The sequence below is a fragment of the Drosophila suzukii genome, chromosome 2L (genome assembly GCF_043229965.1).
Source record: "Drosophila suzukii chromosome 2L, CBGP_Dsuzu_IsoJpt1.0, whole genome shotgun sequence".
In the NCBI taxonomy this organism is placed as follows: Eukaryota; Metazoa; Arthropoda; class Insecta; order Diptera; family Drosophilidae; genus Drosophila; species Drosophila suzukii.
In genome coordinates, this window is record NC_092080.1 from 3,540,322 (window position 1) to 3,562,267 (window position 21,946).

General features: G+C 41.0%; 4 protein-coding genes across 24 annotated transcripts in view; 1 reads left to right on the forward strand and 3 right to left on the reverse strand.

The window, feature by feature from the left end:
* Positions 1 to 13,187, reverse strand: part of Msp300 (Muscle-specific protein 300 kDa) — a 108,991-nt gene extending 95,804 nt beyond the window's left edge. For 5 of the 21 annotated variants that reach the window (XM_070999582.1, XM_070999585.1, XM_070999581.1 and 2 more), the window contains exon 1: positions 1,879 to 4,270. In XM_070999582.1, coding sequence (XP_070855683.1) covers positions 1,879 to 3,709 — 1,831 coding nt within the window. In that variant the 5' untranslated portion in view covers positions 3,710 to 4,270. Of the gene's footprint in view, positions 1 to 1,878; positions 4,286 to 10,106; positions 11,016 to 13,026 lie in introns of those variants that run through there. The other 16 variants (XM_070999589.1, XM_070999588.1, XM_070999584.1 and 13 more) reach the window with 10 other exon arrangements.
* A 1,380-nt stretch (positions 13,188 to 14,567) lies between these two features.
* ND-13A (NADH dehydrogenase (ubiquinone) 13 kDa A subunit) lies at positions 14,568 to 15,289 on the forward strand. The gene is made up of 3 exons (XM_017090063.4): positions 14,568 to 14,752; positions 14,860 to 15,036; positions 15,097 to 15,289. Exons 1-3 carry the CDS (start codon positions 14,621 to 14,623, stop codon positions 15,166 to 15,168), a joined length of 381 nt encoding a protein of 126 aa, XP_016945552.3. The 5' UTR covers positions 14,568 to 14,620; the 3' UTR covers positions 15,169 to 15,289.
* A 222-nt stretch (positions 15,290 to 15,511) lies between these two features.
* LOC108021371 (uncharacterized) lies at positions 15,512 to 18,809 on the reverse strand. The gene is made up of 5 exons (XM_017090062.4): positions 18,514 to 18,809; positions 17,976 to 18,166; positions 17,279 to 17,393; positions 16,901 to 17,222; positions 15,512 to 16,840 (listed from the first exon to the last, which is right to left on the reverse strand). Exons 1-5 carry the CDS (start codon positions 18,561 to 18,563, stop codon positions 16,526 to 16,528), a joined length of 993 nt encoding a protein of 330 aa, XP_016945551.3. The 5' UTR covers positions 18,564 to 18,809; the 3' UTR covers positions 15,512 to 16,525.
* A 1,212-nt stretch (positions 18,810 to 20,021) lies between these two features.
* On the reverse strand, positions 20,022 to 21,528 carry LOC108005615 (4'-phosphopantetheine phosphatase). The gene has a single exon (XM_017068928.4). It carries the CDS (start codon positions 21,502 to 21,504, stop codon positions 20,314 to 20,316), a length of 1,191 nt encoding a protein of 396 aa, XP_016924417.3. The 5' UTR covers positions 21,505 to 21,528; the 3' UTR covers positions 20,022 to 20,313.
* Between the last annotated feature and the right edge of the window lie 418 nt (positions 21,529 to 21,946).

A 21,946-nucleotide genomic window follows, 5' to 3' on the forward strand; every position in this document is an offset into this window, starting at 1 on the left:
TGACAGCAAGCCGTTATGCTGACATTGACGATGATCCGAGAAGAGGAAAAATAATACTTTAGCTCACGCAAACTTGATTTATGCTCACTAATTGTCACATGAAGACATCTAACGATTTGTAAATATTTTAGTTTTTTGCAATACCCTACAAAAGGCTATGACTTTTAGTTTTAAAAACATGGGTAACACATTAAAATTATAATAAGAAAGTGACCTAAAAACTGCGTGATAATCCTTCAACATATTCCACCTGTCCGATTTTATCGAAACCTATTAATCACCTATAAATAAAACCGCCCACAGAAACCTCTCAGCAACCCAAATGGCAAACATGAAAAATCAATTTCCATAAAATATTCTTCATGCGAATAGGACTTTTCCCCGATAATCATCATACATATATTAAAGATAGTGCACGCAAAATGTTCATATATTAATAATACACCCAAACGAACGTCAGGGCGTATCTATAGATACAAATATGTGTCTGAAAATATTTGCATATACCCATGTACAATGTGTATTGTCAAGTGCTACCCGAAAATTGCGCTAGTCATTCGAGGGGACAAGCTGTTCAATCCACTTAGATCTACATTTTCGAAGAGGGCAAGACAGACAGCCTGCCAGACACTTAATTGGTTGTTGTGCTTAACATAATAACAGCCTAGGAGGTCACATAATAGACAGCGATCCTGCAGTACCAACCCCCCATCATCATCATCAACATCAACCTGTTCTGGGGGTAGTTCGAGTGCTTTTGGCTGCCAATAAATTCCCATTTTTTCCCGACCCAAGGAAAGAGGTAACAAACTGCTTGCCAACAGTCGATGGGGCGAATACATAACAAACGCACTGTGCGCCAGTATATAAATAATATAAATCGCCAGATAGTATAGAAGTTCGGGGTGCGACCAACCGACCGACTGACTTATAACGACAGCCATAATAAAGCCTGCCAGCGGAACAAGTTAAAGTTCGAATTTCTGCGTCTTAAATCGTTGGATGATGTCATTTCGGCCGTTTTTTATCGATTGCTTTTGTGTAATAATTAATTAAGCATACAAATGTCTCTGGGAACCAGGTGTAACCACAAAGTACCGCCGACTGACCTTGACAATCTATAGAATCTTCTAAAAATACCTTTGCCTATAATATAGGTATCGTTTTCTAAACGGGAAACGAGCGAAATAACTGAGCATTGCTATTTCCGTTATCTAGATAACGGGGTATAAACTTGTTACAGATAAGATCTACCTCAAAATGGGCTAAATGGGGGATTACCTTGGTTTAATTGTGGAAGATAAGGGTACAGGGAATGCGGTCCTAGCAATTAAGACTTGGAATAAAGGTTCTTAAAACCTTGGAAGTGAAATAATATACAAGTTTGAAGTTGAGAATTGCAGTTTTAGAAGAATTAATTTGAATTTATAACGCAGATTTTTTAAACTGGTGGTCCAAGAATGTTTTTGAATTTAATGTTCAAACTTTGAGAAAATGATTTACAATTTAAAAAACACATAGACTTTATAAGAAGTTTTCGAAATAACATTTTCAACATGTTGTATATGATGTATACAGGTTGTAATACTCGTATAAAGAAACATTTTTTGTAATTAAAAATATGTTGAAAAAACTTGTAAATCAAATTGTAGAAACTTATTTTCAAAATGATTGGAGTTCAACAACTTTCATACAATTTTAATCTAATTATATTTAGTGTAACCTTCTTTTTTTGTTTTTATCCAATCTGGAACCTGTTCTATATTTCATTCTGTCATTCAGTCCTATCTCTAAACTCATCTATTCCTGGGTATTCCTAGGCTTATCTGTTCCTGAGTATTGGTAGTATATCTTTCCCCTACTGCTCCCGATTTTTACCTCGTTTCTCCTTGATATGGCTGTCGTACTGGGAATTGCTGCGGGCGTAGTTGATGGACGCCATGGTGGACTGGAACTCGTGGTATTCCTGGTCGCTGGGTGATTCGTTGCTGCGGCCACTTTGCGTTGCCAGAGTCTGATAATCCTGGCGCAGACTCTTGCTGAAAGTGCCGATGCCGCTGAGGGCGTGGGCAGCTGATGCGGATGTGGATGCGGATGGGGTTACGGACGCGGATTGGGATGCCGGTGTGGTGGGTCGCGTGGGCGTGGACACAATCACTATACTGCTGGCCGGTCGGCCCTCGGTGTCCGAATCGTTATCGATATCTAAATCGTTGTTACCGGTACGGATATGCGATGAGATATTGCCGGCGACAATCGGCGACGTTTCGATCAATTTACGCGACGTGGACGAGGAGGATGAGGACGAGGTGGACTTGGTCGTTGTGCTGGTTATCGTTTTGTGGCTTACAATTTTCCGGGGCTCTTCCGTCGAAGAACCGCGCAATTGGCACGTTGCAGCTGGACTAACTGGAGTTTTCGGACTCGTTTGCGGTTGCTCCTTCGTGCCAATTGGCGTGGATGTTAGCATTGTCTTCGTGTTGGTGCTCCTGGCCAGGTCTAAGTCCCTCGGCCTGGGCCTTTGGGGTGTTAGCTCCTCGGGGGTGGCAGTGCGGTTGCCACCGCCCACCTGGACAGTTGTTTGCTGGTACAAACGCCGGCGGGGGTTGCTACCGCCGACGGTAATGTCAATGTTGCCGGTTGCCATGGCTCCCTCCCTGCCAAACGAATCGGTCTCGTCCCTCTGCCTCGAGTAGTCCGCCTCGGTTAGTTCACTTTCCTGCTCCAGTTTGATCAGTATCCTCCGTCCGCCGGCGGTTAGATCCACGCTCCTCGGCGGCGTAACACTGGATCGTTCGCTGGAGTAACTGGAACGCGACCAGGATGGGGAGTCCCTTGGAGAGACATAGCCCTCACCATGGCGATAGATCTTCTCCTCGGCATAGCCGCCATCGCTGGTCATAGAGGAGGTTATGATAGTCCTTACGCCATCCGCAGAGGGCACCTCTCGTACTGTTCGTTCCCCCTCAAGGAAGCTCTCCAGTTCCTTGAGCTCCTTCTTCTTGGTCCTTCGGGTGGTTCGAAGGGTCACATTGAACGGCGCCAGGTGCTCCTCCACATTGCCTTGCTCGGCCCCTGGACTCATGCGACTGGTAGTGCGAAGGGTGACATTGAAAGGACTCGCCACCTGGTCACTGGTGATCTCCACTCGACGCGGAGGAGTCGTGTGCCTCAGTTGCACCTGCTGGAAGGCCAACTTGGCTGCTTCCGCCTCGGCCAGACCGCGTTGCCTCTCCTGGCGCAGTCGCCGCTCGATCTCGTGGACATCTATCTCGAAGGGATTCTCGGCATCGTACTCATCCTGGTCGTCGGCCAAGCGCAGCTCATCGGAACTCTGCTCGGCGGGTCGCTTTACGGGATTAGAGCCATCCGACCAGACCTTTTCGTACTGGGCCACCTTCTGTCGCAACCTCTGCTGATTCGGCGAAGGAGCAGCTGCCTCCAAAGGCTCTTCCAGGACAAATTCCTCTAAGTTACTCGAGGTGGTCAGGGAGGTGGTGATGGTCTTCATGTACGTCCTCGTCACCGTCGACGTCTCCAGCTGTTGGCTCTCCTCCTCCTCCACTTGCTCTCTCGAGGATTTCTGCTCATGCGCACGGCGCCGGCGAACAGCTGGAACTGGAGGCACGTCATCGCCTGCTCCGGCAGCTCCTCCTCCTGGTCCTCCTCCGCCGGCATCTATGGATCCTGGTCCTCCACTATCAGCCATAATGGCATTGATTTCGCTAATAGACCCTCGTCAAGCCAAATTGTCATCGGTTACGAGTTTTTCGGAGCCCAAAAACCAGCCTTTAGGTTTGTCCTTTCCACTCCACTCCTCTTCTCTCCTTTTCTTTAATTTTCCACCAAATGCAGAATTGATTTTTCTCACGCAACTTACACACACACACACTCGGTGACTTTTCACCGAATTTTCCTTTGAACAACCCTCGAATGGCCTTCAGTCTTTTATTTTTCGGCACACGTAATTCAACTTTAATTTGCCTAAAAGCAAATACACACGCTTCTTCTTTTTTATGAGGTATATATTTAACACTCGAAGCTTTCGGGTTTTTGGATTTTATTAGGAGACACAATGCCCAGCCTGAGATTATCTCACGCGGTTAGGCAAGAAAATTAGTACTCCTCTCGCAATTCTTCTCACTGGCCCACGAAAAAAGATTCGAGAATTGTGTGTGTTTTTCGGTTTTGGGGTTTCTTAATTTGATTTCTGCTTAGCCTGGTGGGCAGCCGGCTATATCACATAATTTGCCCGGCGACTTTGTCGCTCCGCGATTCCAATCCGCTGTCGTAGAAAGCCGGTTCGATACTGAACCCAGACCCAAAAACGTTCAATATGCTACGCCTTGTCCAGTCCAAAAAAAAAGTCGTGAGAGCAGAGGCAGCTCAGCTCGGCGTACATAGTAATCGTAGTAAAGCTCATGTTTCCAGAGTCTGTGCTCACCGCCGATTCGATGTGTGTTGGTATTTTTCAAATCGGGAGAGGGTCTCGGAGTGTAATACTAAAGACCCCCGAGAGAATCAGAGTCAAAGAGCGAGCTCACGCAATATTTTGTACGACTTTTGATGGATGTTGTTTACCACTCCAGCACGTACTCACCGAGTTTGAACCGACTGGTTGTTATTATTTAGGGTCAGTGGCGCAGTAGCCGGCTTTTTCTAAAGGGGGTGAGTGTTTCTTGGATATACGTTTTGGGATTCCAGGTAATACAATGGAATTTCACAAGGTCAAAGGTCTTCTTAATTATTTTTGACGGATTCGAGAACTGAATGATGGTTATCAGTATATTTTATTTCTTAAGTTCGTCAAAATACCTTAAGTTTTTAGCTGGCTAGTCCTTAAGGTTTCTAAAAAATGACAGTAGATATCATATGTACATTGTACATATAAGGAGACCATAGTTTTTCATATTTTTAAAAGTAAAGATAGATCATAATGTAGCTTTGATTTATCCATACTAACATTATTTTTACTGTTATAAGGGAACAGCTAATTTGTCGTATGTATTCCCCATAAAAATTAAATAAAATTTTAGTTTCCCAACGACGCAAAAAAAGCTCTACTCTATGGGGTGGTAAAATTTTGAATGATAAGCGTACCTCTGTTAACAGTTACTCGCGGGTCTCTCCGAGAAAGCCAGCTCTCCCCATTTCTCGCAAGCTCTCTCCAAAAGATTTGCCCTTCTCCGCATGAATGGGTGGCATTTAACTACTTTGGCCTGTAATCGTAAACCTTTTACCTTACACCTTTACTACTGCGTGACATCATGGAGCGTGAGAAAATATCAATTACACAGCCCTTGGGTGGTGGTTGTTTATGCTTTTAAGTATGGATTATTATAAACTACAACCCCGAGGGTTTGGATCGTTTTACAAACATTTGGAAAATCTGGAATCGAGAGAGACCAAAATATAGGTCAGCGCAAGGCAAAGCTCAACTTACAGCGGCACTTAATGAAAGCCATTCATAAATTCAAAACCAAAACAAATGTTTTTTCTTCGTGTTTGGAGCTTACATAATCACTTAAAAGAAATAAACAAGTTTGCCGAGGTTTGATTTTTCAAAACCAGACTAGACTAATGACGTCACGGTGTGGTGATTGCATTGCATCTGATATTTCTCTCTATATTTTTATTGTTGTCACGCTGAGAAGTTGGCCCTGAGATATAAAGTTGCACTTCAAATGGCCTAAAGCAATTTGCTTGCAACGCAATTGAATTTGTTATTCATAGACAGATTCTAATTCTAAACTGGACAAAGGTCGGCGGATTTTAATGAATTCGAAAGCAAGCCACTCGAAATGTAATTTTCATAGCCCCTAAAATTATTAATTGCTATCATAAAGCAGTAGATACATTACATATATTTTTGTAATTCTAAGAAACTTCATTTCATGTTGATTCCAGAATTTTATATAAGTCTTTTTTCAGCTTTATAAGTGGTATTAGCCCTAAAATTAAAATGTTCTGTTAATAAGAAGCCACTATACCATTTCTCTAAGATCAACTGGAACCACAACTGAAGATCCACACACTAGACCACCATTTGAAATATCATGTAAAATTGGAATATTTAAAGAACATCTATAAACCTAAAGTAAACATTGGTGGCAGTAGCAGCTGCTCCCCGAAAAAGCAACAAAGTGGCGCCTTCTTGATTATATTCACATGTTCAACTTTATTTTATAGCATAATATTGTTTACAAAATGGGTGTGAGCCACTGTGCGGGTTGTAAAATTGTTAAGTGGCAGCCACTTGAAAGGCCATGAGTAACTCGGTTGTAACTTAGATATGTAAAGACATGGAATCCCATAAAAAAACAAGATAATTTAAAAAGAGGAAGTTTCTTTAAATACCGACTAATGCATAACTTGCTAAAGATATCCGAGTATATACACAAAACATTCCTTATCTAGTTTCCTTTAGACAACTTTTGCCTTGAATATACCCTCATGATCCAGTTGCGCAAATACATAAACATATGTACAGCGATTCCTAATTTTAGACCATCTATATTTATAAAGATCTCCAGCGGGCAATTCGACTTTTGGGCAAACATTATTTCGCATAAACATTGGTTTCCGCTCTCGAAATACTCAATTTTCAGCACTTTCAATGATATTTCTTTTTTCCCAATTTATATTTGATGTTTCCTCATTTATTTCACACCTAACCATAAAGTTACTCTGTTTAATGGCCAGGCAAACGAACAGAGCTTCTTGGTCTTCAAATATTGACTTCAAGGCATTCAACCGATTCTCTAAACAGAAATTCATCTATGAGAAAGAGCCAAATACATATTTTTTAGCTTCGAGGCATTAGTCATTTCAAGAGGCAATTAAAAGAATATGAATTCCTTTTAAGATTAGCCAAGAAAGTTTATTTGCACAAAAATTAAGCTATGTAAACGAAATAAACTATTAGCCATTAATATTTGAGTGCACAAACTTTTAAGAAATGACCAGACCTCGCAAAAGCCGAAAAACAATTTAAAAAAAGAGAACTGGGCAACTGTCAACAATTTTGATTTGTATGAATTGAGGCATTTGCATATGTCTAGATATCATCATCCATGCCGATTTCTACGTGCGAAAAATGATAAAATTAGTTTCGAGAATTCCGTATTTATAGCTATTATACATCTACGTATAGAACTAGATATATGCCAATTTCTCATATGTTTCCCATTTTGCGAAGGCGCGTGGGAGTTCACCAAAACGTTTATTGTAAAATATATATTTGCAACAGAAAAGAATAAATTAACAAACATTTTATCAGCATGTGGAATTTCAAGATTCCTTTCGTTCTGATTTTATTGTCGAGAGATTTATTTTATTATATAATAACATTAAATTAAGATTGTCAAATAGATATCACTTAAAGCATGACAGGGGATTACAAATTGTATTTTACAAGACAGTCTATTAAATAAATTTTCCTAGTCAATGAAATCAAGTTAAAATAACCTTTAAACATCCATCAGCTTGAGTTTATGATTGTGTATAGTTGCAAAGATTTACTAGAGGTAATTAATCTTTTTTATTGTGGGAGAAAAACAATTACACATTTTTCAGTTAAACTTAACAAGATAGTGAGCATTTTGTTTAGCTAAATCTTAATGCTTTCCCAAACTTTTACGAATTTCAAATATTTCCTCATGCTTTAAACCACAATCCCTATAATTTAGTTTCTTGTAAACTTATCGTGTATTTTGAAAATATACAAAAGGATCCATATGTTGAACAACCAAATACCAAATCCCAGAAAAACGAAGTCAAACGCAACAGCTGAAAATCCCAGAAAACTCGAAAAACTCTATTTTTAATCGCATTTCTCGTCGTGACAAGACAAGTTCGAGTAGAGCAAGCAAAAAAATGAAAGAAAAGAAAATAACTAAAAAGAAAAACGCTGCTAAATTTGAAAATAAACCAGAAAGCAGGGCGAGAAAATTAGACAAAAATAGCACAGACCGTCCCTTGAGATACCTATTTCATGCCAAACAAGCGTCTAAAAATAAGTTAGCCCAAAACTGAATCAAGATGCAGCCAAGTTTTTTTTTTGGGGGAATAGAACTTTGGGGCCTAACAAGACAAAGGGAATAAAATCAGACGGGCCAATGCAATGTAAATATAAATAAAATAAAATAGTGAAGCCATTTCCACTGTGACATCAGCACCGGACCTGGCATCATCATCACCATTGGAACACGAAAAGGCATTCGCATTCACATTCAAAGCACTGCGTTGTGCTTCAGTCTATAAACAACTTTTCCGAATAATCCCATAGTCGGGTCTATAGTCTACAGACTCGTTGCGTTTCAATATAAAAAGTGATCTCATTGGCCGTTCCACTCATCAGCTAAGTACGCCAAACAAAAGGCTCAAAATCAGAAAACCTCGGCTATCAGTTCCACACAAAGTGTGATCACACGCCAGTCAATTAATTACAGTCGACTTGTGCCGGCAATTGTGGCCAAAAGGAAATCCGATTTTCCCATTGTCCTGAGTGTCTATAGCCAGATATTCAATTTAGATATTTATGTTAAAGCATACAAGTTTTGTAATCTAACAAAAAAGGTATCAATTTGGGCGGAAAAACAACATTAGGCCCATAAAATTAATAAAATCTTTATAAAAACCTTTCTAAAATAAGAAATCACAATGGTGCCTTTAAAGCTTAACTTATTAACTTAAATATCATCAAAATTATATATTGTAAAAGAAACATCAACACAACATTTTAAGCCGCTTTTAGAAATTTCTCGGGATCCACTTTTACTTTTCCACTCGAACTTCAGGCGATACAAAAGTGTTTAGTTATAAAAGTGACCAAAGTAAACTGCCAAAAGAATTAAATTGACTTTGCAAATATTATCTAAACCCACCCTCAAAAGTGCAAAATATTAAATAACACATTATCTCATTCTCAGCACTTGTGAATTGTTAGAAAGCACACAAAAATATAAATACAATCTATATGTGTGCATAACAATTCATCGATTCATTTGGCATTCGATGTGTTTGGTTCGTATTGGCGATTGCAATTTGCACGATTGCCAAAAATTGTATATTCCGCGTCCATTTTGGCGACAACATTATGTCATTACCTTTGGCCAAGCGCACCTACAAAAGGCACCAAAATAGCCAAAATAATGTTCGAACTGAAGGCACTTAAAACCGCCGAAAGGTGAAAAGAGCCAAGGAATCTGGGCCATAGTCTACTTTCGAGCGATGATGTCAGGAGTGTGATGCGGATACGGCGGATTCGCATTTGGATTCGGATCACACGGATGATACGGATGATGGGGGAACGTGGGACGATGCTGTCTGGGTCAAGTTCGGTTGACATTTACATTGGCTTTCCCCGTGCGCCACTCAAAAAATAAAAAAACACTGTGATTCAACAAAGTTCAATGCTTTGCCAAGAGAAAATCAAATATTTTACACGTTATTTGTGTGTTGAAGGGGCGTCCGAGTTGTCACCTTAAAAAATTCTAGAATGCCGCTGACTCAGCTGCACCGAGAGATACAGTAGTGCAACATCCTAAATGTATTGGATTTTTATTATAAAGTTAGCTAAAGGTGCATTAATCAAAGCTCTGCCTATTTAAATATGAGGTACAACATTAATATTTATAAAATTTCTTACTATATTGAAAAAAAAATGAAAATTTGTTTTATAAAATATATATACCATTTTTTAAATCTTGTAAATTAATATGAACGTACTTCAAGATTAAAAAATCAATTCGATTTCAATAATTTAATGACTAAACAATCGATACATCTTACATTTTTCATGTGTTCTAATGTAACTCAATTTTTTTTTGTATTTCAGATATGATATTTCTAGTTTCCAAACGGTATTTAAGATTTATTAGATATCGAAGTATTTATATGAAGAAATTTATATACTTAATACTGTGGTACATCTTACATTTTTCATGTGTTCTATTATAATCCAAAAGTTGTTTTGTCTCAGAAGATAAGATAAGATTATATATATATAGAAGTATTAACCAGAAGAAAATTATATACCCAAAATTTTGAACGGTTTATTTTTTGCCCAAATAAATTTCTTATAGAGGTAGTCTATCCCCACTCACCTTGCAACTGTAATATCGTCATCTGATATTCGGCAAGCTTCTCGTCGATGTAGTCCTGCGATTGGTTCGCAATAATTTCGGCTGTCGAGGGACCGAACTCCTCTTCGTCATCGTAAATCACATAGGATTTAGGTTGCGGAGGCTCCAGCGGTACGCCCACGAAATCGATCTGATCCTGGGCCAGTCCGTGTCCTCCGTGTTGTCTCGGTTGTGGTGGGATCACCGGCGCTCCCTGCTGCTGCGGGTGGTAGAACTGCGGTGGTGTGGCACCCAGTGGTTGGTACTGGTGGTGCGACAGCGGCGTCTGCCGATTGCTGTAGTTGAAGTCCGAACTCGGAGTTTGGCAGACGATGGGCGATGGCGTCGGCGACAGCTGGAAGGAGCTGGTGGGATGGGCTCCGTACGAGTTCTGGTGCTGCAGGGGAGCCGGTCGAAAGGGACGTGGAGCCGGCGATGGTCCACCTCCTGCGCCATAGTAGCCACCTGGTGCTGGTGCCGGTTGGTAGGGCGCCGGTGATTGGTTACCACCTGGCCACTGGGGCCGTGGATGGGGTATATTGTTGCTGCCGCGTTGACCCCGCACCTGGTTGAGTGGCGCCGGCGACATGGCATGGCCATAGGGACGAGGTCCCGAGATTATCGGCGGTGGACTGGGCGCCGTTGTCCACGGCGAGGGCGGACGGTACAGGAAGGACGAGGGCGATGGTGAGGCGGGATTGTGGGCACGCGGATTCCAGCCACGTGGTCCATTCCCATACGGCGGCGGTTGCTGCCCGGACATCTTCGCGGCAGACGGGTCAGACGATCGAGATCTTTGGGTTTGGTTTTATTTCGAGTTTACGTTCGGGGTGGCTATTGATTCACAAAGACTTTTGGACGGGGTTGTGGGGTTTAATTTAACATATTACACTGGCAAAGGAATAATTAAAAAATATTTTAAGTTAAGGAGTATATTGAATTTTAAGTTTTTTAAATGGTAATAATATGTCCCTCTTTTTTTCGCTTCCACTGAATTTGATTTAGTTTTGGGAACTTAAATCCATAAGGAACTATCAGTTTAAATGGCAGGAAATAATGAAATATATTAAAATTCAAAATATAAAACCCTGAACTATTTAACAAATCCCTTATATATATATTTACATTTAAACGAGGAATTTCTTGGCATGCCCCAAAACCATAAAAAACTGTGCAAAATCATAAATCATCATTTGTTCATTAGCCAAAACAATCACCTGAACATCCAACCCAATTATGTCAAGTGGCCAAAAAATAAAAATAATAATAGGCTACAGAAACATAAATAAATCATGACCTATTCTCGAAAGCAGGTAGCCAACTAATTTCACCAGACTACGCACATAATATCCGCATATATAGGAAAGATATAGATTCTAGCGGAAGTGCTCGGGGCATTTATACAATCTTTAAAAATGGGACTGACGTGAGTGTGCGGCTTTCAAGTCTCCGAAGAGTGCTTTTTGGCGCACAAACATTTATTTCAGCTAGTTGTCACATATATTAGTGAAAATATATGCGCTCCTGGCAGATAAATTACAATTCATGAATTCATATCAACATTATGCTGCAGATCGAAAGAGGCACCAAGGAGAAAAGTGGGCAGTTGGGGATTAGCCACTGTCAAAATTGTTTGAAGGCCTCAAAAGTCTATGATATATTCCTCCCAGAGTGTGTGCGGGAACCTTGGAAACGTCTCAGAAATCATTGATTTCATATTGGATGCTGCGTGAAAGTGAAATTAGCTGAATTTCGAAGACATTATTTACCCAGCGTAAATTTAAATAATTGTTTTTCAAGTGAATTGTGTTGAGCAAATAAATTCATTTGGATGGTAAATAAATTGAACTTGACAAAATAAACAGACATTGAAATGTCAGAACAAAAAGTGTTCTAAATAAAAAAGGAAAACCTCTCTTAAATAAATACCGAATGATTTATAAAAAAAACTAAACAGAGATTTTTCAATGTCAAAAATTATACTTATTTACACTGCTAATTGGTGATTACCAAAATAGTCCAATGTATTTATATTACATATTTACATTTCAATAGTTATAAAAAAAATTTTGGAAAAATAATATAGTTTTGCATTTTTATAATATAGTATTTTAAGTTTACACCTGATACATATTGAATATTTAATATTTATAAAAATAATTTAAAAGTGAAAAGAGTTTTTCAAAACAAAAGCAACGATTACTCATATCCCGCCCCCACGGCTTTTATATCTTCTAGAATTCTTCCAGAATTTTGCACATTTCTGTAGCCAAAAAATGTTCGTCATCTGCTTTCAATATTTCAGTTCCATTATGGATTCTCCAAAAAAAAAACCAAAAACTGCACAGTGTAGGCGGTACGGTGGTGTAGTTGTGTATATTGGTGGATCGGTCCACCATCGGCACCACTTAAAAAGCACACGTCCCCCAATCCCAATCGCACCACCGCGACGAGGAAAACTCATGCAGACTTTTCAGACTTTTCACTTTGCGGCGGCGGTTGTCGGTTGTTGGTTGCTTTCGAATTATTCAAAAATAGAAATGAACTCAGTTCGTTAAACTTTCGGTTCGGTTCGGTCGGAGGAAACCATGCCGAGAGCAAAAAGATGCAGCCTCGCATGCTTCACTTTATTCTGGTATGGGACCACTTTTAATTGCCATCCGCTTTATGGGATATATCCCTCTTTGATATCCATTCCATCGATTATGGACCACAATTCTATATGCTTTCCGTTAATTTTTCTCGCACCGGAAAACGTGGAAAAACACGTTTTTTTCTCTGCCAAAAAGCACTTCACTGCCGATTATGTAATCCTTGGAAAATTGGGCATTTCTTTGAGCTTTTTCAATGGGATCTTAATAGCACACATGGTATACGCCAATTAATTTGTAACATTACACACCGTAAATTCGCTTTGATTTTACACCAGAATTCTTTGCGCGAACAATTCCAATTTCAATTTCTATATATGCGTATATATAGAGGCGTGTATATATGCATGGATGGCAGGAAAGAAGACTTTTCAATGAAGAACTTTAGATGTTGTAGAGGAAGAACCGAGAACAACACTCGACGAGCACGAAACACTAACTGAATGGCGATCCCAAGCGCCAGGAGGCAAAACAGCGATCTTTGGGGGAAAATTTCGAAAATTTTCGAATCGGTGAAAGAGATGGTGGTTCGGGAAATGGGCACGAAGATTCCGCTCTCGGTATTATCTGCCGGCTTTTATTTTTGTGGCGCTTTCTACAACGGAAAATAGTGCTCTTTCTTCGGTCTTTGTTTACATCCCTTGGTTCTAAACAATATTTTATTGAGCAGAGAACGTGCGAAAAACTTTGGCATGCAATATGTACAGAATGTGTACAATGAATCATACGAATCTCATTCAACTAGAATCATATAAGATATATTATAAAATCATATTTAAAATATCTTTATAGTTAATCTCTAATATACTCAGTGAGTATTACTCACCCAATTCATTGTTGACTTATTTATTTGTGAGCTTTGATTTCCAAGTATAACAGGGAAAAGCCCAGAAAATCATCGTTTAAAGATTTCTTCTGGATGGTTTCTGAATTTTTCAGAAACTTCCGTAGAAGAATTGGACAAAAGTCTAGATGATCCCTTCAGCAAATATAGTTTTCTCGAAATTAAAGATGTAAGTAATGTCAAGAAATATTTAAATATTACTATATTACTATTCTTTTTTAAGTATATAACGACTTACCAAAAAGGATAAATATCTTTTTTCTATATACATTACAGTACAGTGTACTTACATATCTACAGAATTATGTAGATTATTACATACATACATACATGAACTGGTGCTTCCTTCTATGAAAACTTGGTCTTTCAAGGACTCCTCCAAGTATAGACAAATCTTTGTTGTCTAGATAATATCACAATTCATTCTGCTGAATTACGATAACCAATATGTAATTATCTTTTATGAATTTCAATAGTTTGTAACAAAAAGCCACCGGCGTCTCTTCACTTGCTGCCTTCCTTGAAGAATTTGCACCCAAAGGCTTCTCCAAGTATTGGCAATTCTTTTCCTGGTAGATAATAATATAAGCCAATATTTTTAATTTTTTGCTAATTATATTAGTTTGGAGCAGAAAGCGTGACTTCACTTGTAAACAGTGTGGTGAAATAAAGGAAAACATCAGTGTTAAACAACGTTAAAAAAGGACTGCCTACTAGTAGCATATTTACTGAAGTTTAGAAACGAAAATATATATTATTTTTTTGTTATTATATAATAAATCAGAAATCTATTAATGGAACTTAGTCCAATTTATGATAATAACAACAAATTTATAGATTATGTCAGGGATGGGAAAGTTTCAAAGTTTGAAAAATGACAGTGTTGATCAACATACTAAATGTCAACTAACACTGCGCTGTTAACGCGCTGTTAGGCCAGCTGACAGCCACAGGGTGATTCCTGTCACAATACATTGTGCGAACAAATTTGTGGTAAAAAAATGGCCAGCAAGCAATTGGTAAACAAATTGGCCAAACTCGGCTGCCCCCGCCAGAATTGGATGTCTCCATTGGCCGTCGTCCGCCAGTCCAGCACTCGCAGCGACATCGAGAAGGTCACACACACCGGACAGGTAAGAATATTGGAGATATCTCGCACCAAAAGCCAACCATCCTGCGATTACGCAAACATTCTGTTGAATATATAGAAAGATATAAAGTAAACCGATGTCGATTTCAGGTGTTCGATAAGGACGACTACCGCAATGCCCGATTCGTGAATGCCAAGCGGTATGTGAACGAGAACTGGGGCATCCAGCTCATCGAGGAGGTGCCGCCCAAGGAGTGCACCGAGCGCGTTGTCTTCTGCGACGGAGGAGATGGTCCCCTGGGTCATCCCAAGGTGTACATCAACCTGGTGAGATCTGTAGTTAACTATCCTATCTATATCACTCATACGATTATGTACTTTGTGCAGGACAAACCCGGCAATCACATCTGCGGCTACTGCGGCCTGCGCTTCGTCAAGAAAGACGATCATCATCATTGAGGATTCGGAATCCATGATGGCCCATAGCCAATAGCTTGCTAAGCATCTTGAAAACCTGTCTATCCTATTGCTCTAGTTTAAATCCAACTAAACTGAATAAAACTTTCAAACAAAAGGGCTATTCACATGGACAATGCATTCAGTAAGGGAGTATATCATCTTTAAATCGAGATATTTATTACTTATTAAAAACCAATGTTCACTTTATTTTCCAAGCTTAGTTTAGTGAGTATTGTTAGAAATCCAGGCAGAACCCAGCAAGTTCATTCATATCAACGTTCAATATTAAATCCTTTCCGTTTACAAAGCCATCTTTCCTTTTTCCCAATATCAAAGACAAAACTCTATATTGCACAACACTTTATTTGCATGTTTCTTGAATGATAACTAATGCGTGTATGCATTGTGTCCTCTTTAAAAGTTAGTTCTGATCAAAATCAACTTAGGCATTAAAGATTAGTAAAACTAATAAACAAAAAACCGAATTATAATTCAAAATACTGTGAGTTGAACTCGACTGCTTGGGCAGAAACCAGATCAAATCACCACGCGGGTGTGTTTAAGCATATAAAACGTAGAGTATAACTAAGCAAATTAACGCAATTGTAGATAGATAGTATATAAACTTGATTTGTTTGCCTGGTAAGCGGTAATGTATTGTATAGTGGCTTCCTTTTTCTTTTTTTCGCGCTGTTAAATCACTACGGGCACTTTAGATGCTGACGATCGCAGCATTGAGACACAGATAGTAACACGAAGAATCAATACAATAATACAATAACTGCCGCCGTTTCGGCGATCATTTGTTGGTTGGTTGTTCCGTTCGTTTTGGATGCCAGCGCTCTAGGGGATTGTGACCCCATCCATCCATCCAATCCGGCTGGCCTGCTCCTTGCTGCTCGCAAAACTGAAAATCACACGTTCGCACCGCTCAACACGAGCCATCATCTCCGGCAGCCAAAACTCCATCTCCATCTCCATCGAATCGGAGGAGTCCGAACCTTGGCCTGCAGAGAGGAGCCCTGGATCTGGGAACTGAAAGAGTGCGGCGCCGCCGGGTGGTGCGCCTGTCTCACATAATATATATGCCCAGCTGATCTCGCGCGATCGCTGGTCAATAAAATCATGGTCAATAATCGTCGTCGTCATCTGTTGTCTCAAGTGCGTTTCATCTAAAACACCAAACACTAAGGAGAATGTAAACTAAAATGTAGTAGGTTCTAATTTGGATGTTGTGTGGATGCGGGACTATGTTGCCGACGAATCGCTTTAGCCTATCATCATACTGTTGCTGGTGTTTCTGTTGCTGCAGCAGAGATCGCTTGTCTTGATTGGGGCAATAGTTGTTCACCACTGGTCACCAGAGGTTCCGTGGCATGGCGTAGCCTTCTTTTGTCACGAATATGTTGCGTTCGCCACGGGCCACCGCCATCTCCTTTTGCTGCAGCTGCAGCTGCTGCTGCCTCTGCTGCAGCTGTTGCTTTCCACCCAATCCGAGGGAAGGATCCCCGCCATCGTGGGTGACAGTGGTCTCCTTGCGACCATCTATCATCCTGGTTATGGTGGTGGTCTTGTGACCAGACGAGTCCTGAGTCACCTTGGTGGTCTCATAGCTGCCATCCGGCTTGCGCACCGTCTTGGTCATCACGCTCTGGCTGAACAGCTTGGGACCCTGTCGAAGATCACACCAAATTAAAGGGTTTTCCTTGAGATGAATCTTGATCTCTCTCACCTGATAGTTGCCATCGAATACCCCACCGAAGGGAGACATTCCACTGCGCGGCAACATCGGGGTCATGGGCGTCATGATGTCCGGCTTGTTGTTCATCGGCGGACGTGGCGGACGAGCATCCGACTGGTTCTCGCCATCGGCTATGGTTCCATGGATCCGGCCCATGATGATCTCCTCATCCGTGAGCTTGGCTCGCTGATAGCCCTTGCGATAGCCATGCTGATTGGATGGCAAGATATGGCCTATCTCCTGGTCGCCTAGCTCAATCTTCTCCTCGGGATTCAACCGCTGGATGAGCGAGTGCAACTGATCGGCATAGATCCTGGAAACAACAAGTGGTTAAATCTGCTCTGGTTTGGAGATATTAGGATAACTTACTCGCCATCTAGATCGGTATCCAGGGATAGGTCCTTCTGCTGCTCAAACTTCTTCAGAATCTTGCTCTCGAAGCCCGGCTTTAGGAAGTCCTCCTTCAAGTCACGCTCAAAGCCATCTGTATATAGAAAATGTAAATCAATAATATTAATAACAAGAAAGGAAACAGGAAATTATCCTTAAAAATTATAGAGTTCAAGAAGTAAATATTGCTGACCTTTGGCTATAATAGTACCATTTACAGACCTACGTCGTTCCAATTACCTATGGATTAAGTGTCACTTGGATAATGACATATCAAAGAACCAATTACGTTGTTGCAAATCGATTTTCTATGGCTGAATATGTAAGCTATCTCTTTAGAACAAACCAAAGTTTTGTTTTCTATCTTTATATATTTTATATATGAGTATTTGGAAATAGATGTAGATATGATAATATGCAAAGTTTCTGCCAAAGGATAATCCAATACCTCTACAAAATTATATTGTTCTGTAAATTTTTATATATGTCTATATGAAATGGATGTATTATCATCTGCAAGCCTTTTTTGATAATATTGATTAATATTCTAAATCAATATCTAAAAAATGATACTATTTCCAGATGCAAGATCCTAAAAACACCTACTTAAAAACATGTTTTCAAGATGTTACGATGATTTTCAAGGGGTTATAATCCCTGAGATAACACCACATACCATCACTATCGTTCAGGGACTCCAGCAGCCTCTGCAGCTGACTCTCGAAGTGCTTCTGCATCTCCAGCGGACTGGTGAAGACCTGGAAGGCGAACTTGCGATCGTCGTCGAACAGTTCGTCATCGGTCTCGGCCTCCTCGAACCACTGGGGCTTCCGGAACTCGTCCTTATTGGAAGCGGAAATCGAAGAGCTGTCAAAAGAGAGGAAGAGAGTGTTGGAAAAGTTAGGATGAGGGATGGATGAGAAGGAATTCGGATTTCCAACCCCCGGGTGCTCCATTACGCAGCCTCCGCTTTTCTCACAGGGAGAGAGGCCGAGAAGCAGGCGCTTTTCCGCGTGCGTGTGTATATCCTGGTGAAAATGTATCTATCATGGCAGGTGCCTGGTTATCGATCCATTGTCGCCTGCGAAAACGCCGCTGCCGTATTCCCAGCCCCCCTAATATTTTTAGACTTTTGCGGCCGCTGCACTTTTCGGCGGCCATCCAAAACTTGCATAATGCCCAGAATTCCGTAGTGCCAACCATCTAGTACTCACTCCGGCTCCTTTTCCGCCTCGGTCTTGAACATTTTCCTCAGAATATCCATAATCCCCTGCTGATAATCACTTGGGCCACGAATGGAAATCGAAAATGAAATGCCTGACAGAGCGCAAAGCAAAGTGGTTTAAGGAAAACTAAAAGAACCAAAACGACGCGAGTTTCGACTAATCCTGGGCTGCCCTTTTCCGCACTCCAATTAATTGTTTATCCCGGGGTTTTTGCACTTTTTTAAATTTTTAAATAAAAAAGATTTTTCACACGACTGATAAACAGCTGACAACTGACAGAGGTGAATTCGTGACACGAGAGCTCAACAGCGATGTTAGGTGGCCCGCTGTTAATGTTATCGCTGCAAACTTTTCTATTAAACGCAAACCACCCTGTTTGATTTTGAAAAGACCGTTACATTGGCTAGCTATGTAAATCAATTAATTTAAATTTTGTAATCGAATTTTATGAGTAATTTGTCAACTATAACCTGATTCTTCTTCATAAATTAGTGATTTTTATGTGTTTACTTTATGTTCTATGTAAAATTTATTTAAACAAACAATTTGGAAACATTTTTAAAATTCTAAATAAAACATGTTTATTTTTTATATCTTCCTTCTTTTTCAAAAAGAAACTAACTTCATTTTTACAAACAAAAAAAGTAAAGTATTACATGAGGGCTAAGCAAAATATGTGGTTTAATATTCGAAATAGTAAGATATAAATAAATGTTAGCTCTAAAAATAAATGTAAATTCAAGAAAAAGTGTTATATATATGATTATGGAAATATGATGTGGATTCTGTATCTTTTCTCTCTGTATGTCAGTGAATCAATATAACCTCCAAGTGTAGCCATTCTTCATTGACAATTTTAATCTTATTCGATTAATATTTTTAAAAATCTAAAGTTTTATTCAAGTTCAGCTGATAAGCTCAACCCTTATTCGCTGTATTTTATCAAGTAAACTGACCCACTATTCCATTTTCCCAATAATATTATGAAAAGCAACAGTGTGCAGGCCAAGAAGCGTTGTTTATTGCCTTGTTATTTATAGACTTTTATGACATATTTTTCAATAATAGTTTTTCTGCCTTCTCATGCCTAGTTCTGTGAATCAAACTTCATTTTAAATTCAGCTTAAGGCCTTGCACTTCCTGCTCTTGGCTTCGCATACTGAACTTATCTACTTGGCCGCCTATCAACCAGTTATTATGGTGACTGTCTTCTTTGTTGCTGTTTTATTTCGACCACGAATCGAGAGATAAGTGAGATAGCAAACGCTAAGAATTGGCACGCACCGCAGGCCACAATAAAAAACAAAAAGCAAATGAACCGTATGTAAATATAAACAGACATTGAAGTTTTATGGTGGGAAGTGTCTGAGCCCTCCGTGCTGATGAAATGTCAGTTGGCAGCGACCACGAGACCCTAGTGCCTATCAGCGCTTATCACAATTGCAGTCCATATAACCATGACCGATAATAAACCGCCGTTGCGATAAACAAAAGGCTTTGTTATTATATATTCTTGTTTTTAATTATTAAAAGTTTTAGCGGTTATATGGGTGAGGTGACCACAAAAGCACTTGCATTAAGATTAAATTTATACAATTATGAATCTCATATCGTAGATCGAGGTATGGGATTGGGTTGCGGGTGTATAGTGGATCATAACAATAATTTCGAACTCAACAAGGACCCCCAATGGCTGGTGATCACAATCTTCGGACGAGGGCTTTGTTTGTCTGTCAACAGGGGATAACAATGGACGACGACGACGACGACGACGCAGTGACCCATGGACTAGCTGGGCGCGGCCGGTTCGAACTTGCAGATGACGGCGAACATGGCCTCGCCGCCCAGGTACTTGGCCAGCCATGTGTTCTTAATCACGGCAAGCTTGAGGGTCTCGCAGGCAAAGCGGGCATTCAGGTTCGTGTGTAGGGCCCGTCCCATGCCCTCGATAACAAGCAGATCAGTCTCATTGGCAGCGATGGCGTCGCACAGTTCTTGCGGCAAGGTGCGCATATCCAAGCAGGGACCAGTCTGTCCATTTGCGTAGACCAGTAGTTGTCCCTGCGACCAGGCCTTCTCCAGCACTTCACATTCCCGCGAGCATTCATCTAAAAGGGATTTCAGCTCCTCACTGGTCACATCATTAAGAGCGGGTTCACTGTTCGCGCAGAGCAGCACCTTGGTGCCTCGTTTTAGGAGTCCGCGCACAAAGGGTAGCACGCCCAGCACTACATCCACACCACTGTTGTCCACAAAGACCACGGCGCACTTGTGGGGCTCTCCCTTGAGCCGACTCAGCCAGCTGTCCAGGTTGTCCAGCAGCCAGGGCCGCTTCTCAATGCGCTCCAAGGCCGAGTGTAGGCCAAAATTGCTGTCTTGCTCGAGGATATTGGATATGGCCTGGGCGCCCCAGTCGAACATGTTGCCGGCAAGGACCCCACGCACCAGCTCTGTCCACCGGGCGTCCTCGTCTTTCAGGGCATCGAGCTCCTGCAGGCGCTGCTTTAGACGCGCCACCGCCGAGGCATTCTCCAGTTTCTTTTGTCTCAGCCATGGATCGGCGAATCCAAAGCGTCGCAACATGTTTTCGTTCAGCTGGAGGAGCTCACTGGTGCCCAGGACCACTTTGCCCTTGTTGATCGGCACATTGCGCTGATGCTCGTCCAGCTGCTGTAGATAGGCCGCCTGGAACTGCTCCGCCCGCTGGGGGGCCGTGTGATCCTCCGCCTGCGAATTGGCCGCCACCTTGGCGAACTTGGCGACCATGTCCCTGAAGCACCGGAACCAGTAGTCCGCCGCCTTTCCGTCCGTGTTGAGGTCCAAGGTGTCCGGATGATAGACAGCCGGGTCCGGCAGCAAACTGCGGCTGTGCATGGCGACGCGGGAAGACGCGAGGCGAGTGACTTTTGGCGCAGAATTAGAATTAGTCGCCGTTTTTGTAATTAACAAAAAAAAATTTGGGGCTGCAGGTGTGACCATTTCAAAATTTAGTTTGCCGTTTTTGTAACGTAGTGTGAGTTAACGTAGTGTCGGTAAACGTAAGCAAACGTAAGAGCCCCGTAGTGACAGTTAAAGAGGGACACAAAAAATTACTAAGAAGAAGAGCTTATATGAAAGCAACTAGGGATGGACCAAAAGTTAACGGACTTAGCCGTTGGTATATTTATAATTGAGCCAATTAATACCAAAAATATACCACAAAACGGCCAAACGCTGAGTGTCCTCGCTAGCTTATAGCTCTGCACACAGCCGTTTAAAATCACGAAGCCAACAGCTTACAACCACCTATTTCGTCAGTTTTTGTATTGCATGCCCGAGATGAAAGAAATCGCAAATCGATACTATCTATGTTAGTCATTCAAAAAATACCAATACTGAACTAGCGCAATTACAGCCATAAATACAATTTGAATGGCTCAGT

Coding starts and splice junctions, on each gene's coding strand:
- ND-13A (XM_017090063.4), top strand. CDS start 14,621: ATGGCCAGCAAGCAATTGGTAAACAAATTGGCCAAACTCGGCTGCCCC. Junction 14,753..14,859: donor AGGTCACACACACCGGACAG/GTAAGAATATTG, acceptor TGTCGATTTCAG/GTGTTCGATAAGGACGACTA. Junction 15,037..15,096: donor CCAAGGTGTACATCAACCTG/GTGAGATCTGTA, acceptor TACTTTGTGCAG/GACAAACCCGGCAATCACAT.
- LOC108021371 (XM_017090062.4), bottom strand. CDS start 18,563: ATGGATATTCTGAGGAAAATGTTCAAGACCGAGGCGGAAAAGGAGCCG. Junction 17,394..17,975: donor GTCCCTGAACGATAGTGATG/GTATGTGGTGTT, acceptor TTCTATATACAG/ATGGCTTTGAGCGTGACTTG. Junction 16,841..16,900: donor TATTCGATGGCAACTATCAG/GTGAGAGAGATC, acceptor GATCTTCGACAG/GGTCCCAAGCTGTTCAGCCA.
- LOC108005615 (XM_017068928.4), bottom strand. CDS start 21,504: ATGGTCACACCTGCAGCCCCAAATTTTTTTTTGTTAATTACAAAAACG.